Genomic DNA, 20,560 nt, shown 5'->3' with positions numbered 1-20,560 from the left:
GTTCCCCGTCCTTTGACCTTGACCTAGACCTTGAAGGTCATGACCTAGTGACCTGGAAATCGCTGTCAAGCTGGAATCGGGGTCGAGGAATCGATTGAGACCATTTACAAGCCAATCGGACGGTAACTTTAGGCTGTAGAGCGTTCCCCGTCCTTTGACCTTGACCTTGACCTTGAAGGTCATGACCTAGTGACCTGGAATTCGCTGTCAAGCTGGAATCGGGGTCAAGGAATCGATAAAGACCATTTACAAGCCAATCGGACGGTAACTTTAGGCTGTAGAGCGTTCCCCGTCCGTTGACCTTGACCTTGACCTTGAAGGTCATGACCTAGTGACCTGGAAATCGCTGTCAAGCTGGAATCGGGGTCGAGGAATCGATTGAGACCATTTACAAGCCAATCGGACGGTAACTTTAGGCTGTAGAGCGTTCCCCGTCCTTTGACCTTGACCTTGACCTTGAAGGTCATGACCTAGTGACCTGGAAATCGCTGTCAAGCTGGAATCGGGGTCAAGGAATCGATTGAGACCATTTACAAGCCAATCGGACTGTAACTTTAGGCTGTAGAGCGTTCCCCGTCCTTTGACCTTGACCTTGACCTTGAAGGTCATGACCTAGTGACCTGGAAATCGCTGTCAAGCTGGAATCGGGGTCAAGGAATCGATAAAGACCATTTACAAGCCAATCGGACGGTAACTTTAGGCTGTAGAGCGTTCCTCGTCCTTTGACCTTGACCTTGACCTTGAAGGTCATGACCTAGTGACCTGGAAATCGCTGTCAAGCTGGAATCGGGGTCGAGGAATCGATTGAGACCATTTACAAGCCAATCGGACGGTAACTTTAGGCTGTAGAGCGTTCCCCGTCCTTTGACCTTGACCTTGACCTTGAAGGTCATGACCTAGTGACCTGGAAATCGCTGTCAAGCTGGAATCGGGGTCAAGGAATCGATAAAGACCATTTACAAGCCAATCAGACGGTAACTTTAGGCTGTAGAGCGTTCCCCGTCCTTTGACCTTGACCTTGACCTTGAAGGTCATGACCTAGTGACCTGGAAATCGCTGTCAAGCTGGAATCGGGGTCGAGGAATCGATTGAGACCTTTTACAAGCCAATCGGACGGTAACTTTAGGCTGTAGAGCGTTCCCCGTCCTTTGACCTTGACCTTGACCTTGAAGGTCATGACCTAGTGACCTGGAAATCGCTCTCAAGCTGGAATCGGGTTCAAGGAATCGATTGAGACCATTTACAAGCCAATCGGACGGTAACTTTAGGCTGTAGAGCGTTCCCCGTCCTTTGACCTTGACCTAGACCTTGAAGGTCATGACCTAGTGACCTGGAAATCGCTCATAAGCTGGAATCGGGGTCAAGGAATCGATTGAGACCATTTACAAGCCAATCGGACGGTAACTTTAGGCTGTAGAGCGTTCCCCGTCCTTTGACCTTGACCTAGACCTTGAAGTTCATGACCTAGTGACCTGGAAATCACTGTCAAGCTGGAATCGGGGTCGAGGAATCGATTGAGACCATTTACAAGCCAATCGGACGGTAACTTTAGGCTGTAGAGCGTTCCCCGTCCTTTGACCTTGACCTTGACCTTGAAGGTCATGACCTAGTGACCTGGAAATCGCTGTCAAGCTGGAATCGGGGTTAAAGAATCGATAAAGACCATTTACAAGCCAATCGGACGGTAACTTTAGGCTGTAGAGCGTTCCCCGTCCTTTGACCTTGACCTTGACCTTGAAGGTCATGACCTAGTGACCTGGAAATCGCTGTCAAGCTGGAATCGGGGTCGAGGAATCGATTGAGACCTTTTACAAGCCAATCGGACGGTAACTTTAGGCTGTAGAGCGTTCCCCGTCCTTTGACCTTGACCTTGACCTTGAAGGTCATGACCTAGTGACCTGGAAATCGCTGTCAAGCTGGAATCGGGTTCAAGGAATCGATTGAGACCATTTACAAGCCAATCGGACGGTAACTTTAGGCTGTAGAGCGTTCCCCGTCCTTTGACCTTGACCTAGACCTTGAAGGTCATGACCTAGTGACCTGGAAATCGCTCATAAGCTTGAATCGGGGTCAAGGAATCGATTGAGACCATTTACAAGCCAATCGGACGGTAACTTTAGGCTGTAGAGCGTTCCCCGTCCTTTGACCTTGACCTAGACCTTGAAGGTCATGACCTAGTGACCTGGAAATCGCTGTCAAGCTGGAATCGGGGTCGAGGAATCGATTGAGACCATTTACAAGCCAATCGGACGGTAACTTTAGGCTGTAGAGCGTTCCCCGTCCTTTGACCTTGACCTTGACCTTGAAGGTCATGACCTAGTGACCTGGAATTCGCTGTCAAGCTGGAATCGGGGTCAAGGAATCGATAAAGACCATTTACAAGCCAATCTGACGGTAACTTTAGGCTGTAGAGCGTTCCCCGTCCGTTGACCTTGACCTTGACCTTGAAGGTCATGACCTAGTGACCTGGAAATCGCTGTCAAGCTGGAATCGGGGTCGAGGAATCGATTGAGACCATTTACAAGCCAATCGGACGGTAACTTTAGGCTGTAGAGCGTTCCCCGTCCTTTGACCTTGACCTTGACCTTGAAGGTCATGACCTAGTGACCTGGAAATCGCTGTCAAGCTGGAATTGGGGTCAAGGAATCGATTGAGACCATTTACAAGCCAATCGGACTGTAACTTTAGGCTGTAGAGCGTTCCCCGTCCTTTGACCTTGACCTTGACCTTGAAGGTCATGACCTAGTGACCTGGAAATCGCTGTCAAGCTGGAATCGGGGTCAAGGAATCGATAAAGACCATTTACAAGCCAATCGGACGGTAACTTTAGGCTGTAGAGCGTTCCTCGTCCTTTGACCTTGACCTTGACCTTGAAGGTCATGACCTAGTGACCTGGAAATCGCTGTCAAGCTGGAATCGGGGTCGAGGAATCGATTGAGACCATTTACAAGCCAATCGGACGGTAACTTTAGGCTGTAGAGCGTTCCCCGTCCTTTGACCTTGACCTTGACCTTGAAGGTCATGACCTAGTGACCTGGAAATCGCTGTCAAGCTGGAATCGGGGTCAAGGAATCGATAAAGACCATTTACAAGCCAATCAGACGGTAACTTTAGGCTGTAGAGCGTTCCCCGTCCTTTGACCTTGACCTTGACCTTGAAGGTCATGACCTAGTGACCTGGAAATCGCTGCCAAGCTGGAATCGGGGTCGAGGAATCGATTGAGACCTTTTACAAGCCAATCGGACGGTAACTTTAGGCTGTAGAGCGTTCCCCGTCCTTTGACCTTGACCTTGACCTTGAAGGTCATGACCTAGTGACCTGGAAATCGCTCTCAAGCTGGAATCGGGTTCAAGGAATCGATTGAGACCATTTACAAGCCAATCGGACGGTAACTTTAGGCTGTAGAGCGTTCCCCGTCCTTTGACCTTGACCTAGACCTTGAAGGTCATGACCTAGTGACCTGGAAATCGCTCATAAGCTGGAATCGGGGTCAAGGAATCGATTGAGACCATTTACAAGCCAATCGGACGGTAACTTTAGGCTGTAGAGCGTTCCCCGTCCTTTGACCTTGACCTAGACCTTGAAGTTCATGACCTAGTGACCTGGAAATCACTGTCAAGCTGGAATCGGGGTCGAGGAATCGATTGAGACCATTTACAAGCCAATCGGACGGTAACTTTAGGCTGTAGAGCGTTCCCCGTCCTTTGACCTTGACCTTGACCTTGAAGGTCATGACCTAGTGACCTGGAAATCGCTGTCAAGCTGGAATCGGGGTCAAGGAATCGATAAAGACCATTTACAAGCCAATCGGACGGTAACTTTAGGCTGTAGAGCGTTCCCCGTCCGTTGACCTTGACCTTGACCTTGAAGGTCATGACCTAGTGACCTGGAAATCGCTGCCAAGCTGGAATCGGGGTCGAGGAATCGATTGAGACCATTTACAAGCCAATCGGACGGTAACTTTAGGCTGTAGAGCGTTCCCCGTCCTTTGACCTTGACCTTGACCTTGAAGGTCATGACCTAGTGACCTGGAAATCGCTGTTATGCTGGAATCGGGGTCAAGGAATCGATTGAGACCATTTACAAGCCAATCGGACCGTAACTTTAGGCTGTGGAGCGTTCCTCGTCCTTTGACCTTGACCTTGACCTTGAAGGTCATGACCTAGTGACCTGGAAATCGCTGTCAAGCTGAAATCGGGGTCAAGGAATCGATAAAGACCATTTACAAGCCAATCGGACGGTAACTTTAGGCTGTAGAGCGTTCCTCGTCCTTTGACCTTGACCTTGACCTTGAAGGTCATGACCTAGTGACCTGGAAATCGCTGTCAAGCTGGAATCGGGGTCGAGGAATCGATTGAGACCATTTACAAGCCAATCGGACGGTAACTTTAGGCTGTAGAGCGTTCCCCGTCCTTTGACCTTGACCTTGACCTTGAAGGTCATGACCTAGTGACCTGGAAATCGCTGTCAAGCTGGAATCGGGGTCAAGGAATCGATTGAGACCATTTACAAGCCAATCGGACTGTAACTTTAGGCTGTAGAGCGTTCCCCGTCCTTTGACCTTGACCTTGACCTTGAAGGTCATGACCTAGTGACCTGGAAATCGCTGTCAAGCTGGAATCGGGGTCAAGGAATCGATAAAGACCATTTACAAGCCAATCGGACGGTAACTTTAGGCTGTAGAGCGTTCCCCGTCCTTTGACCTTGACCTTGACCTTGAAGGTCATGACCTAGTGACCTGGAAATCGCTGTCAAGCTGGAATCGGGGTCGAGGAATCGATTGAGACCATTTACAAGCCAATCGGACGGTAACTTTAGGCTGTAGAGCGTTCCCCGTCCTTTGACCTTGACCTTGACCTTGAAGGTCATGACCTAGTGACCTGGAAATCGCTGTCAACCTGGAATCGGGGTCAAGGAATCGATTGAGACCATTTACAAGCCAATCGGACGGTAACTTTAGGCTGTAGAGCGTTCCCCGTCCTTTGACCTTGACCCTGACCTTGAAGGTCATGACCTAGTGACCTGGAAATCGCTGTCAACCTGCAATAAGGAACGAGGAATCGAATGAGGGCATTTTCATCAAAATCGGTTCACTGGTTCTTGAGTTATTGCGTTCCCCGTCCGAATATCGAATTTTTAGTTTGATATTCGCGAATATCAATCTGTTGCTCAATTGATGGACGTACCTTATTCCACGCAGGGGGCGTCGAAGTCTAGTAGGAAAATCTGGCAATCCCCGGCGTGACGTAACGTCGGGGATGACCGACGGCACCTTGCACTGAAAGATACGGCAGAACGGCTATTTTTGAAAAATGATTAAAAATACTTTTGTGCTGTTATTACATATAAAACGCTTATCAGCATGTTCCTCATCATGTGATAAAGCCATATCCGTGGTCGAAAATAGCTGAGCCCCTCCCAATTTCCAACCACCGACCTCATAAGCAAAGGATGTAAGCGTAATCCTTAAGGGCGACTTTCCTATACATATCCGTACAAATGCGTCCTTATGGAAATCGGTAGTGTGGCGATTGGCGACGCGCGCGACATCTGTGTGGCGACCAAGTGGCGACTGTGGCGACACCTGGTGGCTGCTTTTCTGCTGTGTGAAGGCATTGGGGTTTTGCCAGATATGGTTCCTACTGCTACACAACTATGTTGACCCAATACTAGAAAGTTATTTTGCCAGTAAAAGGGAAGCAAATTGAAAGTCAATTTATAAAATTGCTTATAAATGATAACGAGAAAATAATAAAGAAGTTTTGATTGAAGAGTTATTAAAATACCCAACCGTGAAACTATATTCTGGTAGGTTTAGTAGAAAATAGTCCGTGCAACCTTGTATTTAGGGCCTTGATTCCACGTTTCTTAAATTAGTTTGGCAAGTTATTCACTTTCGAACCATAGTTCAAGTTTACGGCTTGGTTTACGGTTTTAACTTCAGGATGCCTTTGTAAACTTAAGGCAAACCTTCGTTTGAGACTCTTTCACCACCATGGCCGACGCCGGCTTTTTTCGGGTACGTGGTCTACGCTAAATTCAATCAAATGTTATTTTCATGTTTTTGATAAAGATATAATGTGTTTTGCAATGCAAATGTTATAACCTTGTGGGTATGGCTATTTTAGACTGTTATAAACTTCTGTTTAAGGTTGTAAGGCCTGTTAAAAACTCCTTTAGCAGCTCCTGTTATATTTGTTCACAGTGGGAGCCCCAAGCCGGGAGGTGGATCCTAAAAAATATCATGTCGGCTCAGTTTGATGCATAGCTTGGTTGTGGCATACCTTCGGAATACATGCCTGTTTAAATTTCTTGGTTTAACTTTTTTTAATGGAACTTGGTTACTTGATGCTCAAAATATTTTCTTTTTTGGATTTCGGAACATCATTATTGCAAGTTACAACATTTCAGCTTTTTTGAAGCTCTGAGGAGGCATATTAAAAAACTGTTTACCAAGTTAAGTGAAAGTTGAATGATTTGTTGGGTGGAAGGTTGTGTGGAAACATTGTTGCAACAACCTTAAATGAAGACAGGGCAAGGAGCTAAAGACCCCATGTATTTATAGACAGGAGTTGTCATCTGTTTTTGTCTCCCTACCCTAAATCATTAATGAAATATTTTGTGGTGTTCATTATTTGACAAAGTGATTGAGCTAGGATTATGGGCAGGCTAGCTATCTCAATCTTGTCAATCTTGACATTGAGTTGCGTCAACAACAATTACTGTTTCTTTATCCTGCAGGGCACCTCTGCTGCCCAGGACAGCCGCTTCAGTGACAAAGAAAAGAAGATGATGAAACAAATGAAGTTTGCTGACAGCCTGGTTAAGAAAGTAAGCTTTTGTTCTCCTTTGTATTCATGGCCAGAAATAATCCTGCTGTATGCTACTTTAAAAAGTATTTACTGCCTCATGTTGTAGCAACATCGATCAATCTTCAACCACAATGGGTACCTATTATGTAACTTGTTCAATTGCAGAAGCATGCATATGGGGCCATAATTAGAAGATGGGGTCACAAAAAGAACAAAAGTGCCTTAGTCCATAAACAATGTTGCACCATTTGAATTTTATTACATGATAGTCTGTAACAGGATAGCTTGCACATTTTTACATTGGTTATCTGTACCACCCACCAAAGCACTCAAAACTGCACACTGGGGATGTCTGACTGATGTCTGTGAGTATCAACACCGGGACAGGTTGACATGGAGCCTGAGACAACTGACACTGTGGCGGCCCACAGGTGGACATGCCCCGTGTGAAGCTGGATGTGATCAAGCCTTGGATCACTCGGCGCGTCACAGAGATGCTAGGCGCCGAGGACGAGGTTCTGATCGAGTTCGTCTTCAACCAGCTGGAGGAGAAGGTGGGACACACTGATGCTGACTAGTGTCAGGCTGCTGACCACTGGAAGGATACATTAGACCTCTGACCTTGTTTTTGTTCTGTCATCGTTCGTTTTCCATGCATTTCCAAATGTTTCTCATTGTCAAAGTGGCATTCTATCGTTCTGATTGCTGAAAGAACATCTCAAGTCTATGGTCATTTTCTAATTTATTGTACAGTATTGTATTTATGTATGTATTTACGTCTACAGACACTCCACAACACGGTGGCTATTACGTGTCAATTGTCAGTGAATAAAACGGTTGGGGAATTCGAAAGGTACACGGCAAACAACAATCATCGGCCGAAACAGCACACACACGTACGCACAATCACTCCAAATAAAATAAACGTTTCGCTGCCGGTTTAAAAGCCGCTGGCTCGAGCCGTGTCACGTCACTGGACATAGAGTTTAAAAGCGAGGCTGCTCGGTACGCAAACCCTCGCCGCCCGACCGCTGTTCTTGTAGCTGGCGGGCGCAAGTCACGGTCTTGTCTAGTGGGGCGGTTACACTGCCGTGCGTCGGCGAAATTCAAACAGTGAGGCGAGCTCCTCGGGCTCCCCCAGGGCACGGATTCTATGCGCAATGATAGCGGTCTGCGCATCACACATCTGGCGCGGTGTGTGCAGGCCCAGGTCGCCCCGCGCGCGAGACACACGATCGTACCTTTGGAGACCGGTAGTGTTCAACGTCTCATGATTCATCGTTTAAACTAATCTTACATCGCGACGCTGTACGTTGTTGTTGGTCGACAAATGTATGAAATGTAAGACCAGGGATAGATAAAACTCGGCGAATAGGGAGATAACTAACCGTTTCCCGTTCCAGAATCTGAACCCGCGGAAGATGCAGATCAACCTGACCGGTTTCCTGAACGGCAAGAACGCCAGAGTGTTCATGCAGGAGCTGTGGGACCTGCTCTGCTCGGCCTCCGCCAACCCAAATGGCATCCCAGACAGCTTCATCGAGGAGAAAAAGGAGGAAATCAAAAAGAGAAATGTAAGTTACTCTACTCTCGACAACATTGAACTTGCTCCATGGAGAGCTTTTCCAGTGCAACATCGAAGCAAGGAGGTGGTAGCCATGTTTTTTTAGTATATCAAGTTAATATTTTCGGCAGGTATATGCTAGGTGTGCGTCGACAAAATGCACGGGATCATGACGTACAGAGCCTTGAAATACTGTCCCTCTCAGGAGGAGCAGACACGTCAGGGGCTGTTGATCGGTTGCCTCCTGTTCCCCATTTCATCACCTTCCCTCGCTCCCTAACAGGAGGAGCAGGCGCGTCAGGAGCTGCTGATCGGTCGCCAGCTGGAGGCGGAGCGGCAGCGGGTGGAGCACCAGCTGAGCTGTGCCGTCCGCCAGCCGTCGCCGGTCACGGAGGAGCGCAGGTCGCGTCACCGGGCCTCGCCGGCACTCGGTCCCGGCGGCGACGGACTCAGGTGAGGGGGACGGCCCGCCAGTGCTGCCAGTAGCGGCGGAATATCTTCAATTAAGGGGGGAGGGCACTGCCGACTTTTGGTCCCATTCTTTCCCTGCAACGCCCATAGGGCTAATGTTAAAATGCCAAAATCAAAGGGGGGCCCGATGCCCCGGTGCCGTCCCGTTCCGCCGCCTAGGAGTGCTGCCCTCTGTGGCGTTAGCAGCCCGCAGCGTCGGTAAATTGCTCAGTGGCATTCTGCCTTGTGTTGCTGATTGCTGAAAGAACGTCCCAAGTCCGTGGTCATTTTCTTGTTCAGTAAATGCTCAAAGTATGATGTTTACCTTGCGTATGTTGATTCCCTTTTCACTCAGGTCTATCTGCCAGCTTGACCCTGTCTTACAAAATACAACACGTGGTTCTTCTAGGAGAGACCCGTCTGCCTCCGACTCGGCACGGAACCAGTCTTCAACTGACAGCCACAGAGGGCGCCAAGACCCTGTCACGGAGCGCAGCCGGCGCCCGGAGCGGAGAGCAGCGGATAGGGAGCGAACTCCGGACGATGTGGAGGCCAGTAATCGCTCAGAGCGGTCACATGAGAAGCGCCGCCGCCGCTCCCGTGGACGAGACTCGCATGACGGAGAGAGGAAGGTGGGTAGAAGCGCACGCTGCCTAGGGGTGGGCGTCTGCAAGGAGCATCTGAGAGTCGAGCCTTGAGCCTTGAAGATATCCCGCATTATAAAGAATGTCCGTTGGCAGTATTTGTTTTGCGGAGCAGATGCATCTAGGAATTATGGGTAGAAAAGGCTGCATGTAGAGCATTTGTGTAGAGGCTGTTGTAAATGTCCGCCGTCTGATAGCTCTGTTCTGCAGGCCGGCTCCCGCAGCCGCCGGAACCGCAGCCGGTCCGGCGACGTCCGGAGGGACCGGTCCCGCTCCGGTGACCGACGACGAAGCTGGAGTCGATCCCGTTCGCCGGAGAGACGCAGCCGCTCCCGCTCTGCGGAGAAGCGGAGCCGCTCTCGGTCACAGGGGAAACGGAGCCGCCGCAAACTGTCCTCCTCGGGACGGAACTCTCCACAACCGCGGTATGTTGGGGAGCGCGGTCGCTACGGGGAGTCAGTTTCTCGCGTTAGTCAGTCATTCAGTATCCTACCGCGACATACTGGGGAGGTTGTGTGCTTTGTGATCACTTTGTTCTACTCGAATCAGTTATGACGGTAACCGATTGATATAAAATGATTTTGGTTGCAAATGTTTATTTTTACCATCACAAAAGTTGACAATCCCATTTACTAAAAGGTGTCTGTGTTTCACACAGTTTTCACGCCAGACTGTGCCGTCACTCCCCTAGGCTGACTCCGCGTATGTCCCCAGCCGGTCCCCGAGGCGGCGCAGCTCGAGCCGGGAGCGGCGGGCTGAGAAGCGCCGCCGCTCCCCGTCTGAGCGCTCCGTCAGCCCGCCGGAGGGGGTAAAGAAGAGCAGCCGTCAGGACACCGCAGAGGTCCGAAAGAGCCGATCCAAAGCCAAGAAACGGCGGACCGCCAACGGGGAGGCGGTGAGTACGACGGGAACGTGGCTACGACTGTGTGGGAGGCCGTAGGCGCCATGTCGACTTCGAAAATAGCCAACAGGTGTATATGGCGATCATGTGATGCCAGATACGCTTGACTTGTTTATCCGTTATTTTTCCATTTATGTCTTGAAATTTATGTAGCATAGTGAGCCTCACGATGAAGAATGGGGCATTTAATATAATTATTTGACAGATGTGTAAAAATGCAAGTGTCAGCAAGGCCGTTCCGTCGCTCATTACGTTGTAAAAAACACTTTAACTCCCGACGTTTCGCTGTTTACTGCTTAGTCATGGGAATGCAGAACACATATCCAACAAAATAAGAGACACCTTTTTGAATATTTTGTTACAATGCATTTAATTGTTTGTGCTGAGGGCTGAGTAAAGTGCGCACTGCGCTTGTAAACGCAACGTGACGCAACCTCCATTTATCCGAACGCTTGCAGGTTTGTGACTCGTTCCCGTTAATAGGGTCGTTTACTCAGTGTTCCGTTATAATCCTCCCTCGCGTTATCTCATTAGTACAAGCGTGATCATTCCACTTATTGCTTCTTACCACCTGTGTCTGCAGGAATTGGACGGCGACAAAAAGAAAAACAAGAAAAAGAAGAAGAAAAAGAAGGAAGGCAAGAAACAGAAGAAGCACAAGTCACGCAAACGCAGCGGAAGCTTGAGTAAAGACAACGGTCCCAAAGTGAAAAAGGACGCCGTCGCTGATGTGGACGCCGGTGCCGGTGACGGTGCGGACAGTGGCGAGCCTCCCCTGTGGCGTGACGACATTGTCGTTAGGGAGACCCTCGCCGCAGACAGCTCAGATGGCGCTAGCTCACATGGCGAGGGTCGGAGCTCGGACAGTGAGGACGAGGCTGGTACTTCTCCCGAGCTCCGCGACGGTGGCTCGGCCTCAGGCAGTCCCGACAGGCGGAGTGAGGGACGTCCGAACGGGGATGGAGCCCGGCGGGCCTCTGTGAGTCCCGCCGGGCGCAGCGAGGATCGCCTCTCGCCGAGGGAGGACTCTAAGGAGAGCTCCTCGGAGGAGGAGGACGAGGAGGAGATGGACATGGAGGCCCTGGAGAAGAAGCTGCGGGAGAGGGCGCTGCGCTCCATGCAGCGGCGGAGGGAGATGAAGGCTGCCGAGTCCCCCGCGTCGGGTGGCGGCCGCTCGCGGCGGTCCCCCGGTTCCTCGGAGGGCGAGTGATGGGCACCTAATGCTCAGGGATCGCGCCAAACGGGGTAGGCCTTATGGCATGGCGTGACTCAGAATGTGTGCGGCTGTGTGCGGTGTGGAACGTATGGTATGATTTGTTGTTCTTTTAATGCATTGTTGATATGCCGAGGTGCAATGCAGGCGAACCCCTGGCGTAATGCTCTTGTAACTTGTACAAGTTGTAAAGCGCTTGAAACACTTGTCGTGAAAAGCGTTTAAAATATTGAATTTCTCACCACTTATTGTGTTTTTAGTACGATATGCCAGTTACGAATACAACCTGGAATTTCAGTGACGTTCATCTGCAGCTGAGTTTGAGTCCCAGTGATGTATTTATAATTTTTACTTTGACAAAGCCGTACTTGTGAATGCTGTCCTGTTGTTAATGCTGTCCGATGATATGACGCCTTGTGCCTTTCCTTTTTAAAACGTGACAACTGCTCCAAAGTTACCAAAGAAACGGACCACTTTACTGGCCGCTGAATGTGATTAAGTAAGTTCAAGTCGCTCGGCTCCACTGCTTCAATATATGCTGCTGACGACGAAGTTTTGCCGTTAAGGTTTAGCAAAACTTGTCACTTATACGATGATACTTGGTTCCGTTAAGTTGTTAAAAGCATTACCGAACGCGCCTCTTTTGCCCCTGCTGTCGTTTTCGAAGTCGATTGGTAATGAGGGCCGTTCATGAAAAGGTTATGCCTCCTCCATGAATTACTGCTTGCATTCTGGGCATCCAGTGCCTGCACGCATACCGCGCTGCCATCCGTGGAGTGCGGGTGAATGAACTCCGAGTGGAGAGGAGCTGGGCCACGTGACTGACGTCCCAGTGGCGTCAGGCGCTGCTTAGCTCCTTACATTCAACACACGGCCGCCGATTGGGCTGGAGAGCGGCGCACGTCGCACACATACAGCTACTTTGTCAGGTCGCCATATTTCACACTGGTCGTCGCTCTTGCTAGCGGTACTCACCCGTTTGGCGTGTTCACCCGCAAACATTGCCGTCTTCAATCCTCAACAGCTCTGCGCCCGCCGCAAGGATCCTCTCAGCGCCCCAGAGCTGTCGCAGCCGCGGGTGTCCGCTCGCCGGCCCTGTCGGGGACAGCCGCGGTCATCACGAGGCTCCCGCTGGCCACTGACCCCACCGCCCGGTGCGGTAACCCTCTGACTGGCGTATATTGATGAGCTGTCCGTTTGTAGCGCCGCGCTGGTGACGACAGCGGGTGCGTGGTAGATGGACATCAAACGAGACTGACGGGGATGGGGTGGAGGGGCGAGGACGACCTCAGGACGGCTCTCCGGTCAATGTGAGGAGGGGGCATTCCACGTCAAGTGAGCCAAAAAATGACCATTTTGAACCTCACCTCCTCCGATTTTTGCGAAACTTTGTGAAACTACTCATCTATATGTGAAAAGAAAGGAGACATGATTTTGTCAAGATATGACGTCACGTTTCCGAGATACACGTCATCAAACATTGACTTAGGCAAGGCACATTATCATCTTTAAAGCGTCATAACCATTGAAGTTTTAGACATATCACCATGAGACAAAGTGTAAAATGGAGGGAATAGATCAGGCTTTAATTTGAGGATAAAAATATTAACGTAATTAGCTAATTAATGAACTAAATTAAAAATCAAAAAATAAATTTTGATTTTCTGAAAAATGGGTACCCTTCGATTTTGCTGATTTTTACATATTTTATTCTCCCATACATTAGCTACATCATATAAAAAATCCAGAATGGGCCGACGTCTACGTAACTGTCTTTTGGACTTCATAATGTCTGGCACTCGCGTGTTTCGTTTTAGCAACCAAGGAGAGGCGCTACCCGGAGATGCTTCTTTCTACCCCAAACCAAAGCAAACCTGGCCTGACCTGACGTGACCTGACCTAATCTAACACACGTAAATATGTACAGCCCACACGGCAGTTGCCGACTGGCCATATGCTACTTAGATACGAACATTAGCCCTCACGACATTTGCCGGCTGGCCAGATGCTACTTAAAGGAAAAGGGCCACCTTTAACATGGGGATTGAAACTGAGATAGCCATCTTGTAGCCCGTGTCCGAAAACCTGTCCGTCTACCTCCTTACGGCCGATTTCGGCCTCCATTCGTAGTTATCGGCAATTTTAAAAGAAAATACGCCAGGAATGCGTCCTTATCCCAGGAATGCGTTCTTATCCGACAATACAGCCACCCGCGGCGAGGCTTTGGTTTTTTACCAATCAGCTCCAACCAGCTCAGCTTTAACCAATCAGCTTATCTGACACAATCCGACGAGTCTGTCTTCTGAACGCTGATTGGCTTGAGTGTGACGTCATCGCTATGCCATCATACAGTAGGTGCCGTAGAGAGTATCAACATAGTACCAATATGTTAAATAGTTTTAAATACTTTTTCGCGAATTGTGCACTTCTGGCACCAGTTTTAAAAAGAAAATGAAAAATAATAATGTCAAAATGAAAAACAACGATATCTTCATATTTCACGAAGGTGGCCCTTTTCCTTTAAAAAACGAATGCGTGTTCAAACACTTGAGGCTTACCGGCCACGAGCCAGCCACCTTTAGATTACGAGGTGGGTACACTCGGCACACTAACTACTAAGCCACGAAGATAGCTGGTCATCGCGGAGATGTAAGCCAGCTTTTTTTAATGATGCAATTGGGCATTCTCCGGGCAGCGCCTCTCTTTGGTTGCAAAAAGGAAATACGCCTGACTCTCCCAGCGCTAGGGGAGAAAGGCCCGGTTTAGCCAAAAAAGGTATAAAAAAACGGAATTTGAATTGTAGGTGGGGCGGTGAGGAACTTTATCGTGTGCCAATTTCATGGCCCTAGATCAATATCTTCAAGATCAAATGAGGTTAATCGTGATGAAATTTGCTATAGTGACTATTTTGCGTTTATACGCCCATAGCTCTAAGAGTTACTGGCCGATTTTCCTATTTCTTCCTTTATACGACATTTGTAGTGTTATGAGAATCTCTAGTTAATCTAATCATAAATTTGGCAGTTAGTGGCCTGCTAAGAGTAAGATGTCGCCGGCAAAGGCGCGGGGATCGGCCGACGCGGGAAACGTTTCAGTCATAGATTGTGTTTGCACCCTAATAATTCAATTTTTACCAGTTGTTTTTCGTATTTATTTGACCATTAGTTTGCCTGTACATTTTTAAGCCTTCACACAAAATTTGACACGAATCGATCATAATCAGCGGTAAGAAGCGCAGTGCAAAGATGGAACCGTCCGGCGCCGGCACAGTCTACCATTCAAGCGGCAACGGCCGGCGCCGGCCGCCGCGCCGCTGTTGCCGCCGGCCACAGCGGCGCGGCGGCCGCTATTAATAGAAAAGTTGTGGACCGATTTACCTAATGCTTGCACGGGAGGATTCGCAATTCAATTCTAGACAGATGCTGAAAGTTTGACGTTAATATAATAGTTATGGCGTGAGTTATTGGTGAAAAACAGGTGGGGTTGGCGAAATCCGCCCCTTCCATCGCCCGTGCTACGTTGCAGTACTTGTTGCTATAATCATCCAAAGTTATCGTTGGCCCACTCTAATTTTCTTAGCACGTATGCCTTACGTGTGGTGGAAGATAATATCTAAATTAGAGCAAAATCGAAGGGTACCCATTTTTCACAAATTAGATTTTAAGAAATTAATTCAAAATAAAGTAAATTCAAAATCACCAACAAATGTTAAAATTGCCAAATTTAACTAGCATAACTCCTTATGAACACGTTTCCGTTTGTTTGAAAATAATAGCTTCAAAAATGTTGAAGCTATAGATCTTTCAAGATTGCAATACACGTCCAATTCTGCTAAAAAAGCAGAAGTTTAGCGGCTTGTATCTCTGTAGCCCGAGGGCATATGACAAAATCTTTTGACCCTCAGAGGTTTCACCCAATAGCCAACAAGTATACCAAGTTTGAACAAAATCGCAGAGGTGGCCGATTTTGGCTGTCCCGGTTGACATGGAATGCCCCGGAGAGGTGTGACGGAGGGGCTGCGAGACCTCGGGAACGGACATCTCCTGCACCATACGTCAGTAAATGATATCGAAATTTGACGCCACCAATGACAGTCACTTTCCAGGGACGACTGCAATCACGATGGCCCAAACACGATGCCACCAAAACTGCCACTGGCTGGATTTTCAGTGCTCAGAGACAGCAAGGCAAACTAGAACCTAGCGTCCCTACTCCCTGGTTTGTGGTCTGGCACGATGTTACGAAAACTGAACTGAGTCAGAGTGCTACTTTTCAGACAAATAAATAGGTACCACCTTCATTGGACAGTGGACACAAGTGTAAGTTGCGACCACGAACCACTTGTTCCCTTGCTGGACTTGTCTGAGTAAGTTACTTGCCGTCGACAACAGTATGACAGGGAGAAAATACAGGGATGAAGGGAGAAAATAAATATGAAATAGTCCGTGCGAGTGGCTATACATTTCCAAATTGCACCCTGCAGGACGAGGGCGAGGCACGATGCACAGATTCACGGCGGGAAAACAACAATCTGTTGAAAAAAAAAAAACGATGAATCATAATGGCAAGGTAAATTATGGCTATAGGTATGCATCGACTTTTACAAAAAAGGATGCCAGCCCATATATTTTGCGTAAAATAGGCATTATAATTAACTCACCTAATGCGTCCGACCGGAAGCACGAACAAACCGGAACCGTATTGAATATGGTAGCTGACGTATGGCAGCCTTTCCGAAACTGACCGCCCAAGTTTTCTTTTACCGACTGTTTTTCACGGTACGTGCTTAGGTGGTGGGTGGTAGGTAGGTACTGGTCGCGAACGAGTAGGGGTCGCTAGTTGGCGTCTTCCCCTACCTCTGCCACTTGTATCTGACTAGTGACCATGACCTGTGACAACATTTCCGATCGTCCGGTCTGCAATGCGCAACAAATCGTGTAAGGTCACCGGATCTGAGGCAAGCGTCGACGGGACGGCGGTTAGCCAACTGTTTCAGCGGTGACTGAGGCGGATCTTACCGGGTAAGCGTCGCAGTGAGCAGCGGCGGCGGTTTCAACACGGTCGCTGACTCACCGCCCGGCGCTGTCAGACGGGAGCCCGGTGTCGGGTTACGAACGTGTCGCCGGAAAACCTCCGAACCCTCTGGACAGTGCCGGCTGCATGTGGTTATGGTTAGATAGGCAGACGGTGGAGAGAGAGAGAGAGAGAGAGAGAGAGAGAGAGAGAGAGAGAGAGAGAGAGAGAGAGAGAGAGAGAGAGAGAGAGAGAGAGAGAAAGAGAGAGGGGGAGAGAGAGAAGCTGGCTGCGACCGATCATCCCCAGAGGGAATTCCCAGTTTTGCATCAATAGTGGTACCTATCAGTATTGAGGCACCACTTCCAACACTGTCGCACGGTGTGTCTGCAGAGGACATAGTCTGGTCGACTCGCGTGTCGGGATCTGCGGCGGTGTATCCGATGTCACCCCGGCCGGCTGGAGTGAGTCTCTGTCGACCGCTCGCGGCTGAGCTCGATGCTGGGGGGGGGGGGCGGGGGGGAGAGGACTCGGCGACGTCTGACGCCGGGTCGGATTTCAGTTCGATGCGTCGGTTTGGTGAGACAGCTGAGACATCTGTATTATTTATTTATTTATTTGACATCGTAGGCTCATTCCACAAAAATGGCTATTCCTGAACCTGGGTCGCAATATAAAATGATGGGTGTCGTGGGAAAAACATACGCACGCACGCACACATACAGACATTCGTTCGCAGTCACTCTCTCACAAACGTGTCGTCATGAAGTATTGCTAACGGTCGGCCGCCTGTTGTCGCAACAAGTGCCGGCGCAACTCTGCCTTGAACGCGCGCAGGTTCAGGTCACACATCGCCGGTGGTAGGCTATTAAAAGCTGTCACGGCGGTAAAGAGGAATCGTCTCCTCCCGGACTCCGATTTGATTCTGGGCACATGTAGCATATCTATCTGTCTTGTGGCTCGCTGATGTACGTCACGTCTATGCACTATTCTACTCGCGATCGACTCGGGCTGCGCAGTGACCAGCATACGTTTCAATAGGGTCAGCACATGGTATAAGTACATGTTACGCGCGGACAGCCATCCCAGGTCACGCAGGACGTCACTAACATGATCAAACTTCCGACACCCCGATATCACACGGGCTGAGAAATTCAGCAGCTTTTGCAGACGTGCGAGCTGAGTGGTATTGCAGGAGCCGTACACACTGATACAATAGCGGATGAGCGAAATGACTAGACTTTGGACTAGGGTGGTGAGCGTCGAATGCGGTAAAATATGTCTAGAGTGACTCAATCCGATTAAAATACCTGTGCAGCGCCGGACGACATCATCGGTATGGGCGGCAAACGACATACATTGGTCAAATACGACACCCAGATTCCGCACCGCGGGAGAGCCGGAGACAGTGGCGCCCATAAAGTTGATGCCGACTGTTGGAAGCTGCCGTAGATTTTGACGAGTGCCGAGAACAATGAGCTGAGTTTTCTGAGCGTTGATTTTCATACCATTTTTGCCAAACCAGTTCGAGAGCAGTGTCAAATTTCGTTCCATGGATCCGATCAGGGCGCCAATGTCTCCGGGCCTCCCGCCCACGAGAACCTGAGTGTCGTCCGCGTACTGCACGATGCTCGCGTCATCAACGAATAGCGACATATCATTAGCATAGATGCTGTACAAGAGCGGTCCGAGCGATGTCCCCTGATAGGTGCCGATGGGGTTCGGCAGCGCCGCCGACAGAGTTCGAGAGCCAGAGTGGCTCTCAGCTACCACCTGCTGCTGGTGGTCGGCCAAATAACTCTCAAACCAGCGCGTGTCGACATTGTACAGTTCAAGTTTACGTAAAAGTCCGGCGTGCGGTACGACGTCAAAGCATTTGGACATCTGCAATTCCTCATTGGCCGTTTTGTAATGCATGGAAGTGGTAGTCGATAATACCAATGCATAAAATACCGCTGTCCCTGTAGCTGTTGTTTTCTAGTTTACTTTTTATAACGCCTAATCAATCTAGCAATAAACAAGAACAAAGCAACGCTTGTAGCGTGCATTACAGTCACGTCTGCATTGCTGTATCAGCGGTACTGGTACGAATCATGCCAATGTGAAGATGTTTCCAAACTCCCGATGTTGTACCTTAAAGCGAGGTTATACATTGTTGTGCATCATCACATATCTAACGATCATTGCCTGTTGACAAATAGATCACGCAGATTAGACCCGTTTACGCTGATTCCCAATGTCACACCCGTTATGCGTATGTGTTTGCCGACATTGCGACCCTTCCGCTTCCTATAGGACGCGGTGCCCAGATGACCCAGATTACCTGGGCGTCCGTCGGTGTCACCGCGTGAGCCGCCGGTCAGATGGTCGCTGATGGCCCCCGGCACGCGAGCCGAGCTCCGGCCTTGGCTCAGCCAGCCGCGTCGGATGAGCCATTTAGCCAGTTCCCAGCCGCATTCGTGCACCGGCTACAATGGAGTCACGGTTCGCAGACAAACCCCCGAATCCCGTGCGAGATAAGACACTTTCACGTGATGTTGGGGCTTTCTTCGTATGTCAACGTTAAGGTTGAGCTCAGAACTGGGTGGCTGTCCGGTGCATGTGGCTCAACCCTTCATGCCTTGCACGATATAGTAGAATTAAAGTATGGATATTCGCGAGCCCATTAGACTGTTCGCGCATGATTCCGGAAATGACTGTCGTAGACTATAGAGAAAAGTCAAAAGAATGACCTAGAAATCATTTGACTTGACAATACATCCATATTACCTACTCACCTGCTGTCGCCTGCTCAAACATTTCACCGATGCTACCTTCTCGGTCACCAGTGGACTCATCTGGGCTGCAAAGGTGGGGGAGGGGGCAGGAGTGCAGGCCTGCAGGGCAATTGCCGAAATTAATGAAGTGGCATTCGTTTCTGGCGACATGTGCACTGCCATACCTAGACGCAATTAGTGGTGCTCTGTTATCTATGGTGGTGCCAATCGTAACCTTCGGTATTCCGATGTCGCCCAATGTCTAATTCGGTTTTGACGAAGTGTCATTTCTAATCTTCCTCAGGTAAATGATAGTAATTCGTATTCGTTTTGGGCTACAGTTACACTGAGGTTAAAAATATGTTAAAAACCAAATATTTCGGCTTTATTGAGTTGCCTTGTTCACTGGTTTGAAATATGAAATGACCAGTGTCCAGCAGGGGCGTAGGCAGGGGGGGGGCCACTGGGCCATGGCCCCCCCCCTTGGGCGCCGAAGGCGCCCTTTGCGATTGGAGGGCGCCGAAGGCGCCCTCCAATCGCAAATGCAATTGTGATATAATCGAATCGAAAAACAATCGCGACTGGAGGGCGCCCTCCAATCGCGAATGTGTTTACAGGGAAAATACGGATGGCGAGGCGCCCTCGGAGGACGCCCATTCCAAATACGCCCTCCAAATACGGTTGGAGGGCTCCCTCGGGCGCCCTCCAACCACATTTGTAGGCTGTAGCTCTCTAAGCGTAACGGTGGTCGCCTATGTAAGCCGCTGTCCCGTAAATAAGCGCCCTCTCACCCGAAGGCGCCCTCCTGTAGGTCGCCACCCTGCTACATATTGCCGCCCTTCTGCTGATCGGCGTCCTCATAATTATTGGCGCTCTCCTACCTATTGCGCCCTCATGTGAAATTTTCAAGGCCGCCTTTCTCCTTTTTGGGACCCTATTGTTCAGTGCCGCCCTCCTACCTATTGGTTCCCTAGTCCTTCCTGTTGAATGTTAATCGGGGCCCTTCTCAGTTCTCTTATTGGCGCCCTCGTGTTGATCGCCGCCCTCCTAACCACTGGCACCCTCCTGTTGATCACCGCCCGCAGGGTTGGCAGGGGGTGGCAAAAACTGGTTTTTGCCAGTGGTTTTAACCGGTTTAAACCGGCTGGCTGAAACCCTTGTGGCAAGAACTGGCAAAAACTGGCTAAAACTCAGATGGCCAAACCTA

At 49.5% G+C, this 20,560-nt stretch overlaps 1 protein-coding gene across 3 annotated transcripts; it reads left to right on the top strand.

Annotated features, from left to right (window-relative positions):
• The first annotated feature begins 5,826 nt into the window (after window positions 1-5,826).
• Window positions 5,827-11,881, top strand: LOC122379388 (serine/arginine repetitive matrix protein 1-like). 3 transcript variants are annotated; one of them, XM_043361559.1, is made up of 10 exons: window positions 5,874-6,019; window positions 6,742-6,831; window positions 7,244-7,366; window positions 8,216-8,386; window positions 8,660-8,829; window positions 9,236-9,458; window positions 9,681-9,895; window positions 10,185-10,200; window positions 10,237-10,365; window positions 10,955-11,881. In XM_043361559.1, the coding sequence occupies exons 1-10, from the start codon at window positions 5,996-5,998 to the stop codon at window positions 11,579-11,581; spliced, it is 1,788 nt and encodes a 595-aa protein (XP_043217494.1). In that variant the 5' UTR covers window positions 5,874-5,995; the 3' UTR covers window positions 11,582-11,881. The 3 variants fall into 3 exon arrangements, with proteins under 3 accessions (XP_043217493.1, XP_043217494.1, XP_043217495.1); XM_043361558.1 differs by having other exon boundaries at window positions 5,827-6,019; window positions 10,185-10,365; XM_043361560.1 differs by having other exon boundaries at window positions 8,660-8,778; window positions 10,185-10,365.
• The last annotated feature ends 8,679 nt before the right edge of the window (window positions 11,882-20,560 follow it).

This window comes from Amphibalanus amphitrite, unplaced genomic scaffold (assembly GCF_019059575.1).
Source record: "Amphibalanus amphitrite isolate SeventyFive unplaced genomic scaffold, NRLGWU_Aamphi_draft 000076F_arrow, whole genome shotgun sequence".
NCBI lineage: Eukaryota > Metazoa > Arthropoda > Thecostraca > Balanomorpha > Balanidae > Amphibalanus > Amphibalanus amphitrite.
The sequence above is the reverse complement of the archived record's forward strand: the minus strand, read 5'-3'. Positions and strand labels throughout refer to the sequence as shown.

Bases quoted from the DNA above. Each gene is read 5' to 3' on its own strand.
- LOC122379388 (XM_043361558.1), top strand. From the start codon at position 5,996: ATGGCCGACGCCGGCTTTTTTCGG. The intron at 6,020-6,741 runs GTACGTGGTCTA...TTTATCCTGCAG, and splicing joins CCGACGCCGGCTTTTTTCGG to GGCACCTCTGCTGCCCAGGA. The intron at 8,387-8,659 runs GTAAGTTACTCT...GCTCCCTAACAG, and splicing joins AGGAAATCAAAAAGAGAAAT to GAGGAGCAGGCGCGTCAGGA.